The sequence below is a fragment of the Panthera uncia genome (assembly GCF_023721935.1).
Source record: "Panthera uncia isolate 11264 chromosome A3 unlocalized genomic scaffold, Puncia_PCG_1.0 HiC_scaffold_12, whole genome shotgun sequence".
Lineage (NCBI taxonomy): Eukaryota > Metazoa > Chordata > Mammalia > Carnivora > Felidae > Panthera > Panthera uncia.
Genome location: NW_026057579.1, coordinates 3,206,705 through 3,233,531, shown reverse-complemented (window position 1 = coordinate 3,233,531; position 26,827 = coordinate 3,206,705). Strand labels below are relative to the sequence as shown.

At 39.3% G+C, this 26,827-nt stretch overlaps 3 protein-coding genes across 9 annotated transcripts in view; 1 reads left to right on the top strand and 2 right to left on the bottom strand.

Moving 5' to 3' along the window:
• Positions 1-16,508, bottom strand: part of CKAP2L (cytoskeleton associated protein 2 like) — a 37,177-nt gene extending 20,669 nt beyond the window's left edge. Inside the window, exons 1-3 of the mRNA XM_049652126.1 lie at positions 7,675-16,508; positions 5,661-5,727; positions 3,970-4,021 (exon numbers count right to left, since the gene is read on the bottom strand). Coding sequence (XP_049508083.1) covers positions 3,970-4,021; positions 5,661-5,727; positions 7,675-7,705 — 150 coding nt within the window. The 5' untranslated portion in view covers positions 7,706-16,508. The remainder of the gene's footprint in view (positions 1-3,969; positions 4,022-5,660; positions 5,728-7,674) is intronic.
• Positions 16,509-16,606: 98 nt separating this feature from the next.
• Positions 16,607-26,212, bottom strand: IL1A (interleukin 1 alpha). Of its 2 annotated transcripts, XM_049652129.1 has the most exons (7): positions 26,131-26,212; positions 25,458-25,512; positions 24,450-24,498; positions 23,471-23,693; positions 21,506-21,679; positions 20,235-20,356; positions 16,607-17,783 (listed from the first exon to the last, which is right to left on the bottom strand). In XM_049652129.1, the coding sequence occupies exons 2-7, from the start codon at positions 25,502-25,504 to the stop codon at positions 17,586-17,588; spliced, it is 813 nt and encodes a 270-aa protein (XP_049508086.1). In that variant the 5' UTR covers positions 25,505-25,512; positions 26,131-26,212; the 3' UTR covers positions 16,607-17,585. The 2 variants fall into 2 exon arrangements, with proteins under 2 accessions (XP_049508086.1, XP_049508087.1); XM_049652130.1 differs by lacking the exon at positions 21,506-21,679.
• Positions 23,508-26,827, top strand: part of LOC125937436 (interleukin-36 gamma-like) — a 123,639-nt gene continuing 120,319 nt past the window's right edge. For all 6 annotated transcript variants that reach the window (XR_007462378.1, XM_049652131.1, XM_049652133.1 and 3 more), the window contains exon 1: positions 23,508-23,592. The gene's annotated coding sequence lies outside the window, so the exon portion shown is untranslated. The remainder of the gene's footprint in view (positions 23,593-26,827) is intronic.

The following is a 26,827-nucleotide window of genomic DNA, read 5'->3' as shown; positions in this document are numbered from 1 at the left end:
AGCCGAAGTCGGACGCCCAACCGACCGAGCCACCCAGGTGCCCCCCAAAATAATTTTGACAAACTCTGTACCCTTTCATACTTTTTAGAGTTAACATCTAAAGTTTTTCATTGTTAGTTTAAATAGTTGCAAAAGATGCAATTTCAGGCACACTGTCAATATTGACATCTTAAGATAAAATGAAATTTGATACTATAATCCCTTTAAAAAATTGTACAAACATACTTCTTTGAAATTGAAAATGTAACACGTTTCCTTTATTCTCTTGGTATATTTTCATTCCAGTTCACCACAAAATTTCTTTCCTAGATTTTTGTGCTTGGCAGTATATAGTTCATTACCCTATCATACTTCTCAACAAATATGCATATGTTTATAAATTTATCTTATTTGTATTTGCCATAACTAGAAATAATTCAGCAAAAGAAGATAAATGTTACTGATTTTGACCACTAATTATTATTATTATTATTATTATTTTTTAAAAGTTTATTTATTTTAAGAGAGAAAGAGAGAGAGAGCGTGTGTCAGGGAGGGGCAGAGAGAGAGAGGGAGATGGAGAATCCCAAGCAAGCTTCATGCTGTCAGCACAGAGTCCAATGTGGGGCTTGAACTCACAACCATGAGATCACGACATGAGCTAAAACCAAGAGTCAGACCCTCAACTGACTCACCCAGGCACCCTGATCACTAATCATTAAACATGAAAAGGAAAATATTTTTTCATAAAGAAATAGAAATGTATCTCTTAATGAGTTGGTTGGAGCTCCCCATCCCTATAATTAGTTTATGTATTCATTGGGAGACATTTGTTGCTGGAATGAGACAGAGGTCTGCATCAATTTTATTCCTTTTTCTTTTTAAATAAAAACATTGAGAAAATTTGTTCACATTACTAAGTAGATGGGTTAGTATCCAGAATACATAAAGAACATTTACAACTCAACATCAAAAAACAAATATTCCAATTAAAAAAATGGGCAGAAGGTATGAACAGACATTTCTCCAAAGAAGACACATGGCCAACAGACACATGAAAAGATGTTCAATATCACTCATCATCAGGGAAATGCAAATCAAAGCCACAGTGAGATATCATCTCAACCTGTCAGAATGGCTAACATAAAACAAAACAAAACACAACAAACAACAAGTGTTGGTGAGGACGTGGAAAGAAAGGAAACTTCATACACTGTTGGTGGGAATGCAAACTGGTGCAGCCACTGTGGAAGTCAGTACGGAGGTTCCTCAAAAAATTAAAAATAGAATTACCATATGATCCAGTAATCTCACAACTGGGTATTTACTCAAAGAATATGAAACCACTAATTCAATAGGATATATGCACCCCTATGTTTATTGCAGCATAAATTCCAAAGCCAAATTATGGAAGCAGTCCAGTGTCCATCAATAGATGAATGGATAAAGAAGTGTATATAAATATAATGCAGCCATAAAAAAGAAAGAGATCTTGCCATTTGCAACATGGATGGATCTAGAGAGTATAATGCTAAGCAAAATAAGTCAGTCAGAGAAAGACAAATGCCATCTGATTTCACTCATATGTGGAATTTAAGAAACAACACAAAGGAAAAAAAAGACAAACCAAAAAAACCAGACTCTTAACTACAGACAGCAAACAGACGGTTAATGACGGGAGGACGGTGTAAGGAGGGAATGGGTGAAATAGGTGAAGATTAAGAGTACACTTGGCTTAATGAGCACTGAGTAATATATAGAATGGCTGAATCACTACATTGCATACCTGAAACCAATTTAACACTGTATATTAACTATACTGGAATTAAAATTTAAAAAATAAGTTCATGAGAATAGAAGATGTTTTGTCACAGCCAGTAAGTAGTAGTCAATTCTTTGAACTCATCTAGAGGCATATGCTAAAAATCCCAGTGATCTCTCAGCAAAAAATTATTTTTTAATGTTCTACTAGATGACAATGTTGAGTGCAAAAAACTGGAAGCCACCTGAATTGAAAAAGACTTTCTCAACATCGACACCATTATTTCACTATTGTCCCTTGACGTTGTACTCTGTAGGTATTCCCATCTCAGGGCAAAGCATCATATTGAGATTAGGGATGAAGGGTGAGTGGTTTGTCTAAAACAGCAGAGAAAGAAAGAACTGAAAAATGGTAGAAGGATGATATTGACAAGGGAGGTGGGAAAGGAGAAACTGTATGTGAGGCACATTCTACAAATCAATTTTAGGCAAAAGTGTATGTGGAAGTTGAGGACCTGGAAGCTGATTCTGTTAAACTGTGAACCCATTGGAGATACTTTATGTACCTCCAGAGGAACATATATCCCAGTCTGTAGACATTTCTCAATGTATTTCAATGTATACTAACTCAATCTCTTCAAACAACTCTATGAGATATCTCCTATTATTTCCATTTTACAGACAAAGTTCAATAATTTGCCCAAGGTCATTTAGCTGGAAAATGAAGGAGTTAGCATTTGGACCTAGGCAGTTTTTAACAATTATACATTACTATTTCTCAGTAAATTTAAGAGCATGGCTCCAAGGAATCCTTTCAAATCTTGGTTCAATATGTTAGAACTGCCAGAGACGAACAGAAAATGAAAAACCTTGTGTGTTTCTTTAAGTAGAAGCACTGCAGTAAGAGTGTGCCGGAAAAACTTTGTTCAAGTCTTAAGTCTGACTCTTACCGGTTATATCATTTTGGCAAAGTACTCCATCTCCTTGAGCCTCAGTCCTCTCATTTGTAAAATGAGAATAACAATAATGATATGTATCTTCTGGGAAGGGTGTCATAACGTCCTGTTTTTCACAAGATAGTTTTTATTTATGGCTGTTGGTCCAACATAACAGTACCTCCTTTTACTCTCAAAGGTAAATGGACATTAAATCATAAGGCCACCTTTCTTATAGGGTTGTTTTGATTATTACTTACGATGTTGTGTATAAAGTATCTTGCCCAGTATCTGGATAATAAGCACTCAAATGTTAGCTATTACAATTAGGTATAAACATGTTTTATAAATTGTAAGGCATTATACAATTGTCATGATGACTATTATTTGCCTAGTCCTTTTAGCTTCTCCTATTTCATAATTGCCTTTCCCACTTAATTTTTATCTTCACGGCTGGGTAAAAAAGATAGTTAGGTATACAGTATTGTCAGCTTCTAGAGAAGCCTCTGGGAACTCTGAATGAGGTTTTTTGTTTTGTTTTGTTTTTCCTTTAAGATTTGCATGCTACACTAACCCAATCTGCATAAAGTAGAAGTCTAACCCAGTGACTCCCAACTGTTCACATCATGATGTACCAATTTTGCCTTATATACATTTTCTTTCCTTCACAGGGTCTAATGATGTTATACGCAGCTTTTCAGAAGGCTAAATTCTCCCATTTAAACCTTGGAAATTTGAGAATACTTTACTATTCTATCCATAACCTAGCTGCATTGAACTGTTTGGGAAGCATATCTTGTTAAGTAGCTTGGAAGATACAATAAGATGATCCCTTTTAATGACTACAGAGCCATTTAACTTCATGGCAGCATACCAAAGTGGTTAAGATCACAGGCTCTCACTCTGTCATGTAATAACTATGTGACCTTGGGGAGTTACTCAACCTTTCTGTGACTCAGTTCCCTCATCTGTAATATGGGGCTACTAAGTACCTACCTCATAAGGTTGTAAGGACTCAATGAGTTAATGTAATGCTAGATGCATAGTAAATATTCCATTAATGTTAGTTATTAAGAGGACCAATGTGCACTTGAGAATTTTTTTTGATTAACAAAGCAGAACTATAATATGCTGTACTTTTCAAAAAGTGGTTCTGTCTCTTACTAAACCAAATTGATCTTTTATTTATGAGAAATATCTTTGCATAACATAGTCTTTAGGTTGCAAACATCTTTGTTGTTTTTATTATTAATCATCTAAAATGATTATTATTTAAAGACTAATTTCTACTTACAGATTTAGAAGGTGGAGGATTCAGACAATTATTCTTGGCTTTTAGGTAAGGCCTGTAAAAGACAAAATAAGATTAATTCTTAGTCCAGAAGGATCAGCAAGGCTTGGGAAGTATAGTAATTAAAATTTATTATGATTATGGGGCGTCTGGGTGGCTCAGTCGGTTAAGCGTCCGACTTCGGCTCAGGTCATGATCTCATGGTCCGTGAGTTCAAGCCCCGCGTCGGGCTCTGTGCTAACAGCTCAGAGCCTGGAGCCTGCTTTGGATTCTGTGTCTCCCTCTCTCTCTGACCCTCCCCTGTTCATGCTCTGTCTCTCTGTCTCAAAAATAAACATTAAAAATTTTTTTTAAAAAAATTTATTATGATTAGAATTTTAAATCATTGGAATTTCTGTAGATAGTAAAATATTTCAAAATTATATCCAATAGTCTCATTATCCCTTCGTTAGTCCCACTATTCTATTCCTCAGACCACACCACTCTTACCCATGCTTTGGTAATCATTTTCAGAGATGTCCCACGCATAAATATAGCATTCTAACTAGATTAATGAAATGTAGGTGTTTTCTTCATATTTGCATAGTCTTGTTCATTCGAACTACAATCCTTGAACAAGTGCAATGTGCCAGGCACTAGAGATACAATGTCAAATAAGGTAATTAACAGTTTCTTTAAAAAGTTTAAGTGTCTTCAGATAATGAATATTCAGAAGTGAAAAAAGAGATACAACTAAAAAAACAGGAGCACATATGAAATCTAGCCACTGAGACAGAAAATGTAAAAAGGCATAGGAAAATAGAGGAGAATTTAGAATGATTCAATCTGCATGGATCAAAAATAATTCACACTAACAAGGACTTTGATCATGACTTGCTGTTAGTTTCCCCCATCTTGAACATAAACCCTGGAGATGCAGGGGCCTCTTTGTTTTGTTAAGCACCAGATCTCCAGAACCAAGAGTGACTGATACATTACAGGTATTAAATAAGTATTTGTTGAATAAATGAATCAGATTTATTTAATCGAGGAAACAGAGTTAAAACCCCAAAGTAAAAGGAAACTAAAATATAGAGTCCAAGCTAGCTTTGTAAAGATTCATTTCCAAATAAAAATTTAGCAACACGCCACGGGGAGAATATATCAATGCTAAGCAAGAGGGACTAGTAACACCACTACAGTAGCAAGATGTTGACAAAAGACAAAAGTGAACAGTCCTATTCTGTCCACCTCAAGAGTAAGTGCTAAGAGAATGACCACAGAGGTCAGGCTGGAGGATGCTGGCGTGCAGCTATGGAGGACTGATTATAACTGGCTCTCCTGCTTTAGCAAGGAACAACAGAACCACGGTCACGCAACTCTTCGACCTTTTTTAGCCTTCATGAGAACCACTTTCCCAGGGGGGAAAAAAAAAGCAGGGACAGGGACAGAAAAAGTATTGTAGGTAATACTGTGGACCTTCTCCTCTTCCCTTTAGAGACTGCCACAATAATAGTGCTTTAGTCTTGCCAGTGTACTAGATACTGGCCAGGGTTTTTGTCATGTCTGGACCAACATACCCTTTCCTGAGTTATCATAGGATCTCAGTGCAGTCTGAGTAGACTACACACAAAAGGGCAATGTTTTGAAAGGCTTTAAATTGCTATGAGCAACCAGGGCAACAAAACTTGCATAACTGGGTGAGACACACTCACTTGGTGTTTTGGCACTTCAGTTTTCCCTTGGCTGCTAGGTACTCCTGGAGCTTTCTCTGCCGCTCTTCTGCAAAACAGGCAAGCCAACAAACAACAGAACTTTAGCTGGAGATTTTAACCAGGTCATCTATCGTCTAAAAGATGGTACTTTTCTATAGTGCTTTTGGCTTTGGATCATATATGATAAAGTCTCTAGTCCCGTAAGTTTGCCTCCAAGTTAATGTCCACATCAACAACATCATTTGTATGCTGCGTCCTACACTGAGCTCTTCACACTTACATTGCTTTCTTTAATCCGCACAACAATTTTCTTAGGTATTTTACAGTCTGAAATCTAAAGAGGGTAAATGATATGCCCAAAGTTACCCAGCCAGTATGTAGCAAAGCTAGGATCTGAAACTAGGTTTATCCAGTGTCAGAGCCCTTGCTCACGGCCACTGTTCCAGCTACAAAATATTATGCTTTACATGAAGAAATCTATTACTGGCTCACCTGAGCTGGTGAACCAGGCTTGGTCTTATTAATTATGTTTTTTCTGACAGGGATGATGAATTTTGCCCACAAACCCTTACGTGGTTTCCTTTGGGCCTCAGGCCAAAATAGGCCAGGTTAGGGGGTTCATGGAAAACATCGATTGTATGGCTGACTTTCTAATAAGCAAGGCATTTGTGAGGGGATGAAAATTCAGTATTTCTGTCTTGAAGAAGTTTCAATGTAGTATGGGGATAAAATAAACACAACAATAATTACAATGTAAGGCAAAAACTAGGTACCATAAGAAAGCGTCAAAGAAAGAATTATGGGATTTCAGAGGCAGGGACTGAGTGAGGGGAATAGGTGGTTGGAAAAGGCTAAAATTTAATAATGGCAAAAAGAAGGGGTGCCTGGGTGGCTCAGTTGTTTAAGTTTCCAACTTGGGCTCAGGTCATGCATGATCTCAAGGCTTGCGGGTTTGGGCTGGTGTTGGGCTCTGTGCTGACAGCTCAGAGCCTGGAGCCTGCCTCGGATTCTGTGTCTCCCTCCCCTGCTCACACTATCTTTCTCTCCTTCAAAAATAAATAAACGTTAAAAAGAAATTTAAAAAAATAATGGCAAAAAAAAGGCTATAAGTGTGCAAAATTACTCTTAATTTGATCTAAACTGCGGTGCTGTGTGTTTTGATATCTGGCTCTGATGATTCCCTAGGAGACAGCTTTGAGAATTAAGCATTTTACGCCATGCCAGGCAGTGTAGAGAGCAGGGACTGACAGACCAGGTTGGAAACCCAGCTCTGTGACTTCTAGCAAGTTAGTAAACCTTACTGCCTCTGGACCTATAAAAATGGAGACAGAAATGCCCAACTTTAAGAGCTATTATGTAAAGCACCTAGGTCAGTGCCCAGGACCTAGCAGACAGTCAATAGGTATTATTACTGAAACTATCAAAACACTGTCTGCACTGGGGAGCAGGTGGTGTCTGAGTAGTATTTGGAAAGATAGCTAAGGCCTCTAGGTACATTTAAGAGATCAGGGAACCCAGGACCCTCAGCTCTCAGTGCAAATTTAACCATCAACTCCCAGTGCCTCCTGTTAGGGTCAGACCCAGCCTCTTGGTAGCTGTCAAAGCTCAGGACGCAGCACAGAGGACCACGCCCAGGCTCTGGATCCAAATCTGGATCGCGGCAGGAGCGGTTGGCTTCCTTCTGGAAGTGCGACCCGGGAAAGGGGCCTCAGGTTCTCTACCTAAACGAGGTGACAATGACATCTCCTTGCAGAGCTGCTACAGGAATTACTGGCAAGATGCCTCTGAGGCATCTGGCCCCGCATCCCCTCTCCTCTAGCCCCGGCCAGATGTCTCACCCTGGGCCAGGGCCTGGGCTCCCGTCAGCTCTCCCTGGACTGGAAACACCCAAGCGGAGACCGAGGCAGACAGGCGAGTGTTTCCATCCGCGAAAATAACTCACTTGGTGGCTTCCTTTCTTCCCCGCCCTTGCTTGAGCGCCTGGGAGACGCGGGGGGTACACGGTCATACTCACCGGCAGCTGCGGACGGTCGCGGTGGCACCATGACTCCTCCGCGACAGTTTTTCTTCAAAACCCGCGCCTGGAGCTACGGCTGGAACACAGCGCGTCCGCTCGCTCTCATTGGCTCCCGTGGGTTTGAAACCCGCCAGTCGGAAGCAGGGGAGGGCGGGACAAAAGGAAATAGACGCCTTGCGGTTGGCTCTTCCCTTTGATTGGAAGAACGTGCAGCTCCCGGGGCATAAAAGACGGCTGGTGGGACCTGCGACACACTGGCTGGTCCTTTCGGAGGAGTGGTGGGAGGGGCGGTTGTGGAGTCAGTCACGGAAACCTGCTTGGCCCGCGTAGACAGGACCGCCCTACTCCTCTCAGACCCTAAGGTTCACAGGAGCTCTGAAAAAACAAGGTAAACCCCAAATCTGATGAATTCGGGGGTCCACACCAGTATATTAGCTCTACGTGTGAAAGTTCTCATGCATTTAAAAGCCCTAAGTTCTTAGTACTGCAGGGTGGCTGCTGTTTTTAACTGGTAAAATATCTGTCACAGAAGTTACCATTTTAACCCTTTTTAAGTGTACAGTCCGATGGCATTAAGTACATTCACAATGTTGTACAACCCTCACCACCGTCCACGTCCTGAAGTTGGTCATCCTCCCAAATAGAAGCACAATACCCATGAAATGGGAACTCCCCCTTGCCTCCTCCCCTCAGGCCCTGGCAAGTACCATTTCACTGTCTGTGTGATTCTGGTTACTCTAGGAACCCCATTTAAGTGGAATCGTCCGGTACTTGTGTTTCTGTGGCTTATTTCACTTAGCATTAAATCCTCAAGGTTCATCCATGTCGTAGCATGTGGAAGAATTCCTCCCCAAATTCTTTCCTTTCTAAGGCTGGATAATATTCCATTGTATGCGTTGCGTGTACCAAGTTTCGTTTATCCATTCATCTGTGGGTTGCTTCCACCCCTTAGCTGTTGTGAATATCGCTGCTGTGAACATGGGGGTGCAGCTGCCTGTGGAAATTTCTGCTTTCACTTCTCTGGGGGTAGATATATCTAGAAGCAATATTGTTGGATTATATGGTAATTCTATTTTTAACTTTGGGGGAAGCGCCATACCGCTTTCAAGGTGGCTGCTTTTTATTATATATTTTTTATTTGACCTCATCAGCTGGGTATATGCCTAACCGAGAAAGGGATGAGGGGGGCAGGCCCAGTCTTCCTGAGGCATTAGACATACCTCATTCTTCTTATTTCAGCCCTAAAACATTTTCCTTCAAAGCCTGCCCCCTGTTTTGACTATTCCCTGGTTTCATGAAGCAATCTGGGGAATGTTTCTGACATTCTGCATGTCAGGGTTCCTCTTTCCTGGATGCTGGTGAAATGTTCTGGGCCAGCTATGGGTAAAGAGAGACAGCTATGTCTGGGCCCCTGTTTGCCATGTTTGCTTCACCGGTTGGGTACTCAGCTGGGCATGAAGCGATTGCAGCAGTTCTTTGACCCCAAATGGGGAGTTTAGCAGGGAGCCATACTGGGGTTCCTGGATTTATGCATTTTGACATTTATATTACCTGTATACAAATATGCTTAAAATAGGACACCTATCAATTATTTTAGTGAAAATTCTGGACTCTTTGTCTAGGACCATGAGTCCACCTAATGGTTAACTCTAGCAGCTGGGCAGGAGCGTTTGTGGTTAATGAGTAAGAAAGGGGCTCCTGTTATCTTGACTGATCTCTACTCAGGGCTAGAGTATCCTACAGATCCCATGTAGGTATTGCATCTTTGCAGGAACCCTGCTGGTGTCAGGGAGCCACCTTATGTTATTGGAAAGCCCTGATTATTATGAAACTTTCTTTAAAATGGGCTCAGGGGGCGCCTGAGTGGCTCAGTTGGTTAAGCATCCGACTCTTGATTTGGGCTCAGGTCCTGATCTCATGGTTTGTGAGTTTGAGCCCTGTGTCAGGCTCTGTGCTGAGAGGGCAGAGCCTGCTTGGGATTCTCTCTCTCCCTCTCTCTGCCGCTCCCCTGCTTGTGTGCTCTCTCTCTCTCAAAATAAAGAAATATTAAAAAAATATAATTATAAAATGAGCTCAAGTAAGCCTCTTGCTCATCGGTCCTAGTTCTTTGGAGCAACATAGGCCAGTTCTGCACCCTTTTCTACATTCTTTGGATAGTTGAGGGAATATTCGGTGGAACACAAAGTGTGGAAAGAAAGCTAAATAGGTTTAACAATTTTCAACTTATCAGGCAACATATCCACTGTAGTTCTCCTTGTGGCTTTAATGGCTTCTCATTGCTCTCACACTAAAGTCCTACAAGCTCCCGAAGGGCCTGGCCTTTGTCTACTTCTTCAGTTTCAATTCATACTGCTCTCTCCTTGCTCACTGTAGTTTGGTCACACTGCTTTTTTCCCCTTCGTTTCCTTTCCATATTTTCCTGTCTGGGAGCTGAACTCTTCCTCCCATTTTCCCCTGGTTTCTTCTTATTACTGTTACCATAACAGCTTTGTTGGGATATTCACATACCATATGATTCATCCACTTAGAGTATACAATTCAATTTTAGAACATTTTCATCCCCCCCTAAAGAAGCCCCATAACAATTAGCAGTCACTCCCCATCATTCTTCCCTCTTCCTAGTCCCTGGAAAGTGCTAGTCTACTTCTTATCTCTATAGATTTGCCTGTTCTGGACATTTCATATGCATGGAGTTATACAGTATCTGGTCTATGATAGGCTTCTTTCACTTAGTGTAATATTTTAAAGGTTCATCCATGTTGTAGCATGTGTCAGTACTTCATTCTTTTTTATGACTGGATAACATTCCACTGTATGAATAATATACCACTTTCCGGCTATTAAGAATAATGCTGCTGCGGGGCACCTGGGTGGCTCAGTCCGTTAAGTGTCCGACTCGGGCTCAGGTCTTGATCTTGTGGCTCATGGGTTCGAGTTCCACATTGGAATCTGCTGTGAGCGAAGAGCCTGCTTTGGGTCCTCTTGTCTCTGCCTCTCCCCTGCTCTCTCTCTCTCTCTCTTTCAAAAATAAGTAAACATTAAAAAAAAAGAGTAATGCTGCTATGAACATCCATGTTTATATTGTGGACATATATTTTCAATACTCTTGGGTATATGCCTTAGCAGTGCAATTACTAGGTCATATGGTACCTCTATGTTTAACCATTTGAGGGACTGCCAGACTTGTTTTCCAAAAGCAGCTGCACCATTTTACATTCCCACAAGCAGTGTATAAGGGTTCCAGTTTCTTCACATCCTAACTAACTAGTTATTGTCCATCTGTTTGATTGTAACCATCCTAGTGGATGTGAAGTGGCATCTTATTGTGGTTTTTATTTGTATTTCCCTGATGGCTTATTGATGTTGAACATCTTTTCATGTGCTTATTGGCCTTTTGTAGATCTTCTTTGGAGAAATGTCTGTTTAGATCTTTGTGCATTTTTCAGTTGGGTCATTTGTCTTTTTATTATCTTTTAGTTAACTCTTTATCATCCTTTAGTCTCAGGCAAGACATACCTTTTTCAAGGAAGTTTTCCTGAGTTTCCCTTGGTAATTAGCTTGATTATTTGTTTATCTTTCTCCCTGCTAGTGTGTAAGTTTTATGAGAGCAGACCATTATAGCTATTGTGCCTGGCACCAAATAGGAACTAAATAATTATCTATTGAATGAATAGAGCTTTCTTCCTTTAAAGACTTTCAATACAGGGGTGCCTGGCTGGTTCAGTTGGTAGGGCATGTGACCCTTGATCTTGGGGTAATGAGTTTGAGCCCCATGTTGGGGGTAGAGATTACTTAAAAAGGAAAGACTTTCAGTATAGTAACCATACTATGTAGAAGTAGCTGGGGGAACGGGGAGGGAGGCAAGAAATTTATCCACAAGAAAGATAAATAACCTTATAGAACAATTTCAAATAAGTGAACATGTCAAGGCCAGGGTTGAGAGAGGGTACCAAAAATAAGATACTTTGCTTGCACAAAAGAAGAAATGGAATAGGGATACTTTTTCCTTTTGTAAATGAAAAATAAAACTAGCCTTTTTATTAAGGCATAATTTGCATATACCAAAATACATTTTATGTATAGTTCATGTTTTTAAATCATACATACTGAGATAAATGAAATAGAAAAACTATTAGCTAGGCTTACTGAAAGAGAGAGAGAGAGAGAGAGAGAGAGAGAGAGAGAGAGAGAGGACTCAAATAAATGAAAATGTAAGTGAAGAGGAGGGGCTCCTTGGTGGCTCAATCAGTTAAGCGTCTGACTCTTGATTTTGGCTCAGGTCATGATCTTATCATTGTGAGATTGAGCCCCCTGTCAGGGTCTGTGCTGGGCATGGAGCCTGCTTATGATTCTCTCTCTCTCCCTCTGTCCACCCCCTGCCCCCTTCGCACATTCTCTTTCTCTCAAAAAAAAAATTATTAAGAAGTGAAGAGGAGACATTACAACTGATACGGCAGAAATACAAAAGAACAATTACATGCCAATAAATTGAGCAACTAAGAGAAATGGATAGATTCCTAGAAAATAGACAATATATCAAGACTGAATCATGAAGAAATAGAAATTCTGAACAGATCAATTCCTAGTGAGGAGATTAAATCAATTATTAAATCCGCCTCCCCCCTGCCCAACACCAAAAAAAAAAAAGAGAAAAGTCTAAGACCAGATGGCTTCACTGGTGAATTCTACCAAACATTTAAAGAAGAATTAATACCAATCCTTCTCAGACTCTTCTGGAAGATACAAGAGGATGGAACACTTCCAAACTCATTTTATGAGGCCAGCATTCCCCTGATATCAAAACCAGACAAGGGCACTAGAAGAAAATAAAATTACAGGCCAATATCCCTGATGAACATAGATGCAAAAATCCTCGACAAAATATTAGCAAACTGATTTCAACAGTACATTAAAAGGATCATAAGCCATGATCAAGTAGGATTTATTCCAGGGATGCAAGGATGGTTCAACATCTTCAAATAAACTAATGTGATATACCACAGTAACAAAAAGAAGTATAAAACTCATATGATCATCTCGATAGATGCAGAAAAAGCATTTGACAAACTTCAATATCCATTCATGCTAAAAAATCTCAACAAACTGGGTATAGAAGTGTATCTCAACATAATAAATGACAAGCCCAAATCATACAAGTATAACATCATACTCAGTGGTGAAAAGCTGAAAGCGTTCCCTCTAAGATCAGGAACAAGACAAGGATGCCCACTCTCATTTTTATTCAACATAGTATCAGAAGCCCTAGCCAGAACAATGAAGCATAAATAAAAGGCATCCATGTCACAAAGGAAGAAATAAAATGGTCTCTATTTGCAGATGACATGATATTATATATAGAAAACTCTAAAGACTCTACCAAGAAAACTGTTAGAAACAATAGATGAATTCAGTAAATTTACAGCATAAAAATCAATATACATAAATCATTTGCATTTCTATATACTAACAATGAACTATCAGAAAGATAAATTAAGAAAACAGTTCCATTTACAATAGCATCAATGGGGTACCTGGGTGACTCAGTTGGTTAAGTGTCCAACTTTTGATTTTGGGTCAGATCATGTTATCACAATTTGTGAGTGTGAGCCTTGTGTTGGGCTCTGTGATGACAGTGCAGAGCCTGCTTGGGATTGTCTGTCTCCCTCTCTCTTTGCCCTTACTCTGATATCTCTTCCTCTCTCAAAAAGAATAAATGAACCCTTAAAAATTTTTTTTTTAATGTTTATTCATTTTTCAAGAGACAGAGAGAAACAGAGCATGAGCAGGGGAGGGGCAGAGAGAGAAGGAGACACAGAACCCGAAGCAGGATCCAGGCTCTGAGCTGTAAGCACAGAGCCCGATGCGGGGCTTGAACCCATGAACCATGAGATCATGAACTGAGCCAAAGTTGGATGCTCAACTGAATGAGCCACCCAGGCACCCCAATAATCCCCCGCTTTTTTTCTTTTAAAAAGAGTAAAATAGGAATAAATTTAATGAAGGCGGTGAAAGATCTGTACACTGAAAACTGTAAGACATTGATAAGAGAAATTGAAGAAGACACAAATAAGTAGAAAGATATCCCATATTCATAGATTGGAAGAATTAATATTGTAAAGTTTCACATTTTCATTTCAGACTACAATACAAAGCTATAGTAATCAAAACAGTATGGTAGTGGTATAAAAACATATAGACCAATACAAAAAAACTGAGAACCCAGAAATAAACCCATACATATATGGCCAATTACTTTTTGAGAAAGGAGCCAAGAATATACAATGGGGAAAGGACAGTCTTTTTAATACCTGGTGTTGGGAAACTAGACCCCTATCCTATGCCATAAATGAAAATCAACTCAAAATGAATTAAATACTTAAATTTAAGACCTGTAACTGTAACACTCCTAAAAGAAAACAGGAAAACAGGAAGTAAGTTCTTTGGCATCAGTGTTGGAAATAACTTTTTGGATATGGCACTAAAGCAGAGGCAGCAAAAGCAAAAATAAACAAGTGAGACTACATCAAACTAAAACTGCACAGCTAAAGAAACCATCAATAAAATGAAAAGGCAGCTGACAGAATGGGAGGAAATATTTGTGAACCATCTACCTGATAAAGGGTTGATATTTAAAATATATAGAGAGCACATACAACTCAATAGCAAAAAACCAAACATTCCAATTAAATGGGCAGAGCAACTGAATAGACACTTTTCCAAAGAAGATATACATATGGTGAACAGAACGTGAAAAGATGCTCAACATCACCAATCATCAGGGAAATGCAAATCAAAACCACAAAGAGACATCAACCTCACAGCTGTTAGCATGGCTGTCATCAAAAAGACAAGAGAGGGGCATCTGGGTGGCTCGTTCGTTAGGCATCTGTTGATTTTGGCTCAGGTCATGGTCTCACAGTTCTGTAAGATCAAGCTCTGTGCTGACAGCACTCAGCCTGCTTGGGATTCTCTCTCTCCCTCTCTCTCTACCCCTCCCTCTCCCTCTGCCCCCCTCCTGCTTGCGTCCTCCCCTCTCAGATAGTGAAAAATAAACATTAAAAAAAAAAGACAAGAGAAAGCAAGAGGTTGGCAAGGATATGGAGAAAAGGGAACTCTTGTGCCATGCTGTTGGGAATATAAATTGCTTCAGCTGCTATAGAAACCCGTATAGAGGTTCCTCAAAAAACTAAAAATAAAACTACCATGTGATCCAGGATTTCCATTTCTAGGTAAAAAGCTAAAGGAAATGAAACAAGATATCAAAGAGATAATCTGCACTTTCATATTTATTGCAGCATTATTTACAATAGCCAGGATATGGAAACAACCGAAATGTCCATCAATGGATAAAGGAAACATTTTATATAATGCGGTGTATATAAATTGATGTATACCTTTCCATAATTATTTAAATACAGATTGTAGGTATTTTAAGTGAAAATAGGATCACACTGTGAAAATGTTCATAACCTATTCTTTATACTCCGCAATATACTATAAACAAAAATCTCACCAAATGTCACAAATGTCTGTTACAAATGTCACAAAGCTAAGAGGAAGAGCCAGTATATTAAAAAAATTAGAATCTGGAACAATCTAGAAAGAACAAGCTAAATTAACAAGAATAATTTTAACAGGGATACATTTAAAGTTTTGAATTTAGGTTGAGGACCTATAGGTATGAATTGCCTACAAACACTGAATCAACAATGTCACTTGCTTTCCAACAGCTAATGTCAATTTCTAACAAAACCATGATATCTAAAATAGGAAGGACAAGATCCCACTTACAGGCTGTGTTAGTCTGAGCCACCCATGCGCCCTGGGAATATTATCATTCTAAGTACCATTTGTGCATAGTGGCAAGCTAACAAAGGGGAGAGAAAAACCATAAAACTTGGTTTGGTTTTATAAAGTAACACTAATTAGGGTTATTTATGTGAAGTTTTATCATTTGTTCCTAATTACCATGCATTAAAATAATGATTAAGACAGTAAATAATTGTGTCAGACTTATGTTTTTGTAAGTTTTATTCAATTATGATTTATAATAATGGATCAGTCCTTATTTTTGATAGAAATTTAACACTATAGTTTGATCACAACTTGTAGAACCTTGTTGAAGGAACATTGCTTACATTCCGGAAAAGAAAGTTTAGATTAACAGTTGTCTCGTGGTCACCAAAGTTAAGTTTATCCCTCTTTAGCTAGTAGGACTTGATAGCAGGTGAAATTGAATGACACAAGCATGCTAAGCAAGTTTAAAAGTAGAGGATTGAAAGATTGTCAATGATCAGCACAAGATATTAATATAAATTTATTATCATAATTATAGAGCTTCCAGGTACTACAAAAAGCAAGACTTAGACCAAAGTGCCTTAGTGTGAATAAATAAAACTATTTAGCCTGAAAAACATTCTTTACTGTTGTTAAGGATGATCAGTCATACTCCAAGAATACAAATAATTGCCATAAATAAAATAACATGTTATAATTATCTTAAAAATATATTCATAAATATATATGTACATAAATAATAAATACTTTACACTTGACTTCTTGAGGCTCAAAATTTTCATTCAAAAAGCATTTTACTAAACTGATCTCATTGATTGGCATAAAATACTGTTGAGGCAGGAAAGGTATAAGTATCACCCCCTCCATTTTGAAGATAACCAAACTAAGTCCCAGAAACTTATAGTATTTGATTAAGGGTCCATCAGCAATTTAAAGGCAAGCAGTTGGAATGAAATCCTGGGCAAATGGCTTCTCATTCCAACTGCTGTGTGGGTATTTCTTATGCCTCACTTACTTAACCCATATGTAATATGGGTAGAGTCTTTTTGGTAGCCATATCAAGTAGCCCTAGTTCTCCCAAGATTGTTATGAAGAAGAATAATTAAATTGATTGGTGGTTTGCAAAGTATAGGGTGTTCTTTTTTTTTTTTTTTTTTTTTAATTTACATCCAAATTAGTTAGCATATAGTGCAACAATGATTTCAGGAGTAGATTCCTTAGTGCCCCTTACCCATTTAGCCCATCCCCCTTCCCACAACCCCTCCAGTAACCCTCTGTTTGTTCTCCATATTTATGAGTCTCTTCTGTTTTGTCCCCCTCCCTGTTTTTATATTCTTTTTGTTTCCCTTCCCTTATGTTCATCTGTTTTGTCTCTTAAAGTCCTCATATGAGTGAAGGCAAAAATGTTTGTCCTTCTCTGACTGACTAATTTCACTTAGCATAATACCCTCCAGTTCCATCCACGTAGTTGCAAATGGCAAGGTTTCATTTTTTTTGATTGCCAAATAATACTCCATTGTATATATATACACCACATTTTCTTTATCCATTCATCCATCGATGGACATTTGGGCTCTTTCCATACGTTGGCTATTGTCGATAGTGCTGCTATAAACATGGGGATGCATGTGTCCCTTTGAAACAGCACACCTGTATCCCTTGGATAAATGCCTAGTAGTGCAGTTGCTGGGTCGTAGGGTAGTTCTATTTTTAGTTTTTTGAGGACCCTCCATACTGTTTCCAGAGTGGCTGCAGCAGATTGCATTCCCACCAACAATGCAAAAGAGATCCTGTTTCCCCGCATCCTCGCCAACATCTGTTGTTGCCTGAGTTGTTCATGTTAGCCATTCTGACAGGTGTTAGGTGGTATCTCATGGTGGTTTTGATTTGTATTTCAAGTATAGGGTATTCTTTAAATAACAAACAACATTATATGTTGATGTTGGTTCCATTAGAGCTTGCTCACTCTCTTACAAAGAGAGTAAACATTCATTTAGAATTACAAAGGCTCAGCACATGCTCATCAAGTGACTAAGAGTAAAAGATTTGACTCCTCCATGTACATAGTACATATGGACTATAAACACTTCACAAGTAAGTAGACTCCAGAGTCAAGACTGGGTTTCCAGTATCTGAAAGTCAGTGACAGAGGGTAGCCCTCTTGCCATGTGCACCAGTTTTTCTTCCCGTGTGGCAATGAACAACTTTGGATGGGCAACTGATTTGAAGTAGTTCTTACTGCCATGACGTTCCCAGAAGAAGAGAAGGTTGGTCTCATCTCTGATGGTTTTGGGTGTCTCAGGCATCTCCTGTAATTAGGAGAACAGAGATATGTTAGAAAACAAGATTCTAGACAAAGAACTGAAGTGCAATCCCTTGACATTTGGCCTTTGTAAGAAATATAGCACTTTAGGACTGTGACTCTGTAATGTGATGATATAGGTTCTTCACTCATTTGTTCATTCAGCAAGCATCTATTACATGCCTGTTAGATGTATGGCCAGTCTACACCATATACACACTTAATAGCTAACTTCCTTAAGTAACTGGAGAGAAATCCAAATTATTCATGAGGATTGCCAATGACAGTCGTGTCTTACTGTTTCCTGGAAGGTAGGGTAGAACATTGTTCTTGTCCTGCCTTCAACATAAGCATAAGGCATTTTGCATAAAATCTGAGCACTAGCAATTCTGAGACCTCTAAACATTTTGACCTCTAAGTGTGCTGATCATATCTTTGGGAAAATAATTTATTATTAGAGATGTTTATCTCCATATTTAAGCTAACAATTAAAAGTTTAAAAAACCCAAAACACACACACACACACACACACACACATTTCCAAGTGTAACAGCAACTAACTCCATGACAACTGCGATCTCTTTAGACTGTACTATTCTTGCGAGTATGAATAGAATCTAATAATACTTTCATGGAAAAGTAAAATTCAAATTTCAACTTGATATGCTTCTTCTGTGCTCTTTTTAATCTAAAGCAACCGATTATATTGGGGCACCTGGGTGGCTCAGTCAGTTAAGCGTCCGACTTCAGCTCAGGTCAAGATCTCACCGACCTTGAGTTCGAGCCCGCGTCGGGTTCTGGGCTGATGGCTCGGAGGCTGGAGCCTGCTTCCGGTTCTGTGTCTCCCTCTCTATCTGCCCCTCCCCCATTCATGCTTTGTCTCTCTCTGTCTCAAAAATAAATAAAACATTAAAAAAAAAATAAAGCAACCGATTATCCTTTTGAGGTTTCCTTGGGGTTTTCAATGCCAACAAGGAATTTATTTCCCAAACCCATTCCTCTCCTACTTTTTCCCCATCTAAGTAAATGTATTTTCTCTCCTACCTCCTGTTGCTTCTATCTCTGAAACATAACCGTTTCTGTCTACTTCTTTTTATCTGCCTCACCACCCCCAGTTCCATGATTGTTATTATTACCTCCTATTTGAGCTTTGTGCTTTCTTCATTGCCTTCTTGGTGATCTATTCTCTAGTTTAGAAAATATAAGTGAGGTCGGGACACTTCCCTATTTGAAACCTTTTAATGACTTTTCATTGTACCTCAAATGAAACCCAAATGCAAGGCTCCACAAACACTAGCCTCCGCTTATCTTTCCTCCTTCTCACAGTGCCTCAGTTCTACAATGTTCCTTCTGGTCTCTGAAGGTGGCCTTTAAACTCTTGAAGGTATAGAGCCCAGATGCACTCAGATCCCTCTGTTTAGAATGCCCATGTTTACCTGCCCCCTTGCAAGGCATGCTCCTATCAGATCTCACAGGGAGCTCTGCTCTTGCCTCCCTATGTAAAGAGTACTCTCCCATTTTTCTCTATCTCAACACCCTTTTCATTTGCTTTACAGCATCTTTTACTTTTTGCTGTTTTTTTTGGCTTGTCTACTGTCTGTGTCCCCCAGAAGACCAACTTCTATAAGGCTAGGGATTTTGGCTCACCACGGTCTACGTAGCTGTTGGCACTATGTTTGAAAAATAGAAGGCTCTCAATAAATGATGCCTGTTGAATGAATTCATGAAGGAAGATACTGCCCTCGTCTGTAGATATCATTTTTACCTCACTTAACCCATGTGGAGAAATACATGCACCCACAAAAATCCTGGTTGGAGTTGGGGGTTTGCATTATACATTTACTAAATAAGAGTCACCTCTTATCAGTGGAGAAAACATCTAAAGGCTATCGTGGGTGTGTGTGTGTCTGTATGCTTGAGGGAAAGGTGGTAGTGGAGATGGGGCTGGGATGAGGGATAATGCTGGCACCCATGAAGAGAGAGAGGCAATAGAGTCAAAGGCCAGAGTTTCAGTCTTGGCTCCCAGATTTTTGCTTGTGCCCAATGGCAGGTGATTCATACTGTCTGCTCCTAGTTGGCTTTTTTGAGTTTCTTAGAAGCAGGCCCCATTGTCCTAAGGCCTACCATCATATAGCTCAGATGGTAGAGTTCAAGATGGATAGAATAAATGGATGCCCTGGGATGGGAAGTGACTAGGATCAGGTAGGGTAAGGAAAAAGAAGGAAGAAGGTAATTTCCCTTTTATTCACTCTTGCCATTTTTACCTTCTCATAAGGCCTGCGTAGAAGCGCCTCTGGGGATAGGTGAGAAGTAGCAGGTAGGGGCAGGTGGACAGGTGGAAACTGTGGTAGGAAGAGAAGAGGACTGTGCCACCGTGCTAGGGGTGTCTGTCTATTGGAATCAGTCACAAACATATGGGATGTAAATGGAGGTCAATTGGAGACTGAGGACGACTGACCTTTAGCAATACAGGCTCATCTTCATTTTGAGCACTCACAAACAGTCGAGTTTTTGAGATTCTGAGAGTCACAGGAAGTTTAGAATCTTCTTTTGATGTATAAGCCCCCATGTCAAATTTCACTGGCAAAGAAAAAAGCCAAAAAAGAAAGTAAATCCATTGTACTTGAATAAAATCCCATGTTATGTAAATTGTGTGTGTGTGTATGTGTGTGTGTGTGTGTGTGTGTGTGTGTGTGTGTGTGTGTAGTTAGGTCCCCAACTCTGATGTAAACACCAGAATGAAATTCCATAGATCTTTGTATCCTTCACAATGTCTGCCGCTTTTACTGGACAGGTAAATACTTGGTTGATGTCTTCAGAATTTTCTATGTTGAATGAATGCTTGGGGGCTATTTGTTGAATCTCTTGTAATTACATTAGAGGGACAAGACCCTTCAACTTGTGAGCCCATGAGTTCATTATAACCTAAAGTGGAGGGGTTTGAGGAAGCTGATACGATCATGTTACTAGTGCTAGTGAAAAGTAGTTGTTTTCCTCAGAGAACAGTGCTTAATAAGAGTTGGATAATTATTCACCCCTAGGAACCTAAGAGTTCCTTTTTTGGGATATGCTCCAAAGAAATAACCTCCTAGGGAAAAATTATATATACAATAATCTTTGCAATAGAATTACTTGGAGCAAACCTAAGGGACCAGCATAGCAACATGATTGAATATTCCAGTGCCATTAAAATGGCAAATATATATACTATTTCAATATGTGGGAAGATTACATGAGATAATATTAAGTAGGAAAATAGAACACAAAATAATTTGTAAATGTCTGAGTGGAAAGTATGTTTTCTGAAGTATGTCCAATTAGAAGGAGCCCCGTTTGTTTATTGCCAAGTAGCCCGTGTGGAGCTCTGAAAATAATTTTGTATGCCGATGACATGTCCTGAAGCTAAAATATGTACAACATGGAAATTGGATTTGTGTGGCTAAGTTTCTTGGACACTAAGTTTCATCCTCCCCAAAATATTCTCAGCTTATTGGATGTTTCGCTTCACAGTTATGTTATCAGAGATGATGACTCTTTTTAGTTGGTGCTTATTTCTCAGTTTGATCAGCAGGCTTTCTAATGGAGAGTGATTGCCCCTCATTGGCTTCTGGGTAACTTTGGGTAAGTCATTTCATATTTCTGGGAGTCAGTTTCCTTATCTTTAAAACTGAGGAGAAGACTATCTAAGAGATACTACATCAGAAAGCTTACTACTCAGTGCCCACTTACCTGCATCATCCAGATTCTGTAATGCAGCGGCTGCGAGGTATTTTCCCCCTGCTTTTCGAATTACACTTTGACTGAGGTTGTCATTCAGGATGAATTGGGATTTGATGATCTTCTGATAGTTGTATTTTTCACTGCTATAGAAGTTGGGTGCTACTGATCTGGGCTTCATGATTTCTAAAACCATTATCACAAGCTCAGATTGATGTCTTTGTACAAACACAGATGATATTTCTACTCTAATACAAGCATCAAAAGTAGCTATGGAAGAGACATTAAGAATATTCCAATCCAGATGAAGAAACAGAGAGAAGTGAAGCCACCCAGTCAGCGGAGTTGGTTCTAGGATTATCTTTGTGATTACTTATTTCTTTTTAAACTTCAACTCCTCAGGCAGTGTTTTTTTTAAAAAGAGATCATTTGTGAAGTATTTTCATTTTGGTTGTTTGGAGGTTTCTAAGAAACCAGGAAGACTGCTAACATTCACCATCTATATTTTTCAAATGAATATACTCTGAGAAAAAATGAATATGTTAAGAATTCTATGTCACTGGACATGCAGGTCTAAATGTCTACCCCCCTTTCTGAATAGTGGATATATCAGTAGCTTCACAAATCCTCATGGCTCTGAGTAAGTTTACATCTAGTAATCTATTCCAAGGAAATAAATAGTGATAAAAACAAAGATTTACTGGGGCTTCTGGGTGGCTTAGTCAGTTAAGCATCCAACTGTTTCGGCTCAGGTTATTATTTCATGGTTCATGAGTTTGAGCCCCATGTCGGGTTCTGTGCTGACAGCACAGAGCCCGCTTGGGATTCTCTCTTTCTCCCTCTCTCTGCCCCTCCCCTGCTCTCTCTCTCCAAATAAATAAGTAAACTTTTTTAAAAAAAGTAAAAAAAAAATGACGATTTATTGATATGGATGTTCATTGTTATATTACTTATAATGTTGAAAAATTGGTACTCTAGAATGCCCTTGATATATTGCTAAGTGAAAAAAGCTGAATATAAAATTGTATATGATATAATCCTAATAATTGTTCATATGTGTGTATGTACCTTGGAGAGACTTTAAGGAACATACCATAGTGGTGGCAGTGGTAAACTCTTAGCATGAACTATTTTTATTTTCTGTTTTACATTTTCTTGTATCTTCCAGTTTTATGGCTGAATGTGTATTAGGGTTTACCTGTTATCTTAAAAAGCTATTATCTGAAAAATATTGGGCTTATGTTTCATGTAGAGGTTTGTATAGTAGACGCGTGGGAGAATAGTCCTAAGTGTTATAATCAGAACTGAATTTGGTTTAAAGCTCTCCCGCTTACACACTGTGTGACTTACCTAACTGAGCTTAGTTTCCTCATCTGTCAAACGAGAATGTAAGATTGTCATAAAGTGTAGAGATAATGCAGCCATTAATCAATTAGCAGTATTGGTAGTATTAACAAAGGTAGTAGTAAGTAGGAGGAATAGGAGTAGGGGTAATGGCAATACCTAACATTTAGTGGGTATTTCCATGCCAGGCATTATTCTAGTCCAGCAGCTTGCAAGTATTGACTCATTTAATTTTAACAAGTAGGGACTCTGATCATCTCCATTTTACAGTAGAGGAAACTGAAGCACAGAAAGGTTAAGTGACTTGCCCAATGGGGGCAGAGTTATTATCTGGAGGAATGTAGCTTGTAAATAGTCACCTACTAACAGTATATGACAGCTTTCTGCCATAAGGATAAAAGCTACATGACCTTTATCTATAAGCCCATGAGGAAGTATTCTATAGACTCAGACCACTGCTGCTCCCTCCCTACTGGAGAAGGATGAAAGTATCTTCTCCTTCCTTGTAGTTACCAGACTAATGCCTGGTTGCCCTCTTGTTACTGATTCTAGGTTTTATTTTCTCCTGTGCTCTGTTGTCTCCAGGTTCTTAAAAATGGAAAACAAAGATATTATTTGCACTTGACTTCTTACCTTCTTCTACTTCGTTTGCAATGGCTTCCAGGTCATCAGCAGTGAGGAATTGATTTAAACTCAACCGCCTCTTCTTCAGAATCTTCCCATTGGCTACCACCATCACTACACTCTCCTTGAGGGTAAGCTGGGATGTCTTGGAGGTTTCAGAAGTACTCGGAGACATAAATTTATCTGTACAGTCCTCATGAAGTGGGTCATAGCTTGCATCATAGAAGGATTTCTATGAGGAAGGAACATGGAAACTGAGGGGCTGCATATGGTCATAGGATGAGATCCCTTTCAGTAGAAGTTGTATTCAATAGACTTGGTGGAAGGGTCTCTATTTCATCAGTCTTCTCCCCGCTTCCCTCTCTTCTTCCCTCCCTCCCCAAACTCTCCTCTTTTTCTACCTCCCTCCCACCTTTCCCTAGGAAAGTCTGTTGAGAATGGACAGTGCCATCAATTGTCAGTGTAGAGAGGCAGTTGATCTCACTTAGGAGGGAGAGTTGCAGGTCTCTGAACCTCTAGTAAGGGTGAAACCAAAACATCGAGGATTCAAGTTATTGCTGTTTTGTTCTGGTAGAAAAAATACTGCACAAGAATGGCAATCCTGTGAGCCATCTGGGTGGCTCAGCTGGTTAAGCCTCCAGCTCTTGGTTTTTACTCAGGTCGTGATCTCATAGTTCACGGTACTCTGGAATGCCCTTGATGTATTGCTAGTGAAAAAAGCTGAATATAAAATTATATATGATATAATCCTAATAATTGTTCTTATGTGTGTATGTACCTAGAAGAGACTTTAAGGAACATACCATAGTGGTGGCAGTGGTTAACTCTTAGTATGATCTATTTTTATTTTCTGGGATGGTTTCTCTCTCTCTCTGCTCCTCCCCTGCTCTCTCTCTCTCTGTCTCTCTCACACACACACACAAAACAAAAATAAATAAACTTAAAAAAAAAGAATAGCAATCCCATAAGAATTACATCATTTTCTTACCTGATTCAGAGTGAGATGGTCAACTTCAGAATTGTATTCTTCATTTTCACTGCCAAACAAGATAATGAGAATGTAATTCTGTGTTTTACATCACTGCAGTCACCAGGCAATGTATTTTAATGACCACATTAGCTTTGGGTAACAGACACCTGGTCATTACTGTCATCTAAGAAAATTAAGGACTTCTATACATTTACGTACATGTATACAGTAATTTGTGACTCACTAATTTGGAATTAGTAATCATCGGGACAGGCCTTGAACTTTGTCTATAAAAATGGGCCTTGGCTAACAAATTGAAGAGTTCTAGTTGAATTTCAGGGAAAAATGTTAACCTCCTCAAAAAAGAAATGCTTTCGAGGCACCTTATTTTAATTTTAGCCAAATAGGTCATGTGTTACACATTGCTTTCATGTGTTCACTAAAATAAATTTAATAGTTTATACTTGGGAACTAGTATAACAACATTTTGATAGCCTAGTTTGTGTTAGTGTATATTAACAGGTAATGGGAATACCATGTTTGTTTAAAGTATTCTTTAAATTTTATTCACTTACCCTACTCTTATGTCTGAATGAGGTTAGACTGTGTATGTGCATTCACATGCTAAAATTGCTGTTTAGCCATTGCCTGTTCCAGATTGAGATCCAGAAGTTTTCCTGAGAATTGTTTTTCTCTCTGGCAGTCCATGAAAACCCAATACTGTATCAGAGCATGTGAACTTGACTGAGGCTGTGTCTAAGTAGATGTTGAAATTCACTAAGACACAGCAGACTGTAAAAATAGTTTTTCTGAAAAGGTGGCCTCCCTGTTAGTGCCATCTTAGTTTAACATGTGGGGTACCTACTGTTTCTGGATCTTCACTGAACCTGCCCTGACTTCAGCAGTAGGACACATCTCTATACTTTTGCCAGTCGGGCTCCATGCTACTTACTGTTAACTCTGAGGTGGATTCTCATGTACCTGGATCCCTTCATTAAATCATAAGAGATAGAATTGATTTCCTACCTGTAACAGTTCTTCAGGTCTTCAAAGAGGTCAGGAACTTTGGCCATCTTGACTTCTGCAACAGAGAATACCAGTGGCTGTCAGCCTAGCAGCCACTGAACCAAATGCCAGAAAAGGGAGCCACCTGTGCTTTGTGCTTCTTGAGAAACCTAATGAATGACTTAGCCCACAGTCAGCATTTTCCCCATTCTTCTTTTCACTCCCTTGAGTTATTTGCAAACGTATCTGCCTCCTCTACTGGATTATTAACTTCTTTTAGAAACTTGGTAGTTTTATGTGCCCAACCCAATACACTGTACACAGTAGGCATTCAATGAAAACTTGGATAAATTAAAGAAAAAACCCCCACAAGAATGAGGTATTTGCCTTGCATAGATGCAAGAGAGAGAGTTGGAAATTTCCAGTTTTCTCCTAATAGTTTGGTAGTCCGGATTCCCTCCAAAGGAAGGCTCAGCTGTTCTCACCAGTGCCCTCATATGAAGCCAATTCCCTCAGTTCCCCATCAACAGGAAGAATTCTTCTCTGAAATCTGACTGTGATTCTAACTCACACACCAAACCAAGGAAGAAAGGAAGGAAGAGGCTTAATCTTCAGAGAAGGCGGTTTGAGAGACAACAGCCAAGAAGAAAAGCAAAATATATTTTAAAAGTCAAAGATGTGATAAGGACAATACCTTTGCTGATTCAAGCGCCAATGAAATGACTCCCTCTCTGCCTGGAGACTTGGCCCTTGTCAGGCTTCTTGGCCTTTTGTCTTCTTGAAGTAGGCGTGGTCTGTGTGCGTCACCCGGGAATTTACAGGGAAGAATTGTTTTGTATGTTTTTTATGTTCCTTTAACGGGAAACTGGCCAAAATACTGACACACTGCGTACTTGGTAGTAGTGTTGCTTGTAGAGATTCCGGGAGTTTCTAACTTGGTTTAAGTTAGAGAAGTTTCATTTATTGAACTAATTCAATGAAACTAATAAGTTTCATTTATTTATTGCTTTGTTCTGAACAGTTGTAAGCATGCGGTCTTAGAAAAAGGGAAGAAGGGCAGGAAATGTAAAAACGTACGGTGGGGAGGAGGGGAGAACTCCTAAAATCAGACTTCTAGATGGCTGGAGTTGGAAAGGAGCTTGGGAGCTGTGGCTTGTGTTTTAGCTAAATTTGTTTTTTTGTACCTCAGGGCTGAGTATGAATTGATGGAATGCTTGGCAGCCTCTGGCAGATGAGGGTTGGCTCTGAGAGAAGATGATCTGTCTCTTCTGGAGAGGGAGGTTTGGTTGAATAGGCATAAATCATTCTCAGTGTCAGGAGACAGCCTCCTGGTTGGGGCAGGGTAGGGGAGAGAAAAATGATACCCACAGAAGTCTTAATCTTCTTACTCC

Bases quoted from the DNA above. Each gene is read 5' to 3' on its own strand.
- IL1A (XM_049652129.1), bottom strand. From the start codon at position 25,504: ATGGCCAAAGTTCCTGACCTCTTTGAAGACCTGAAGAACTGTTACAG. The intron at 24,499-25,457 runs GTAGGAAATCAA...CTTGTTTGGCAG, and splicing joins GACCTGAAGAACTGTTACAG to TGAAAATGAAGAATACAATT. The intron at 21,680-23,470 runs GTAAGAAGTCAA...TAATGGTTTTAG, and splicing joins TGCAAACGAAGTAGAAGAAG to AAATCATGAAGCCCAGATCA.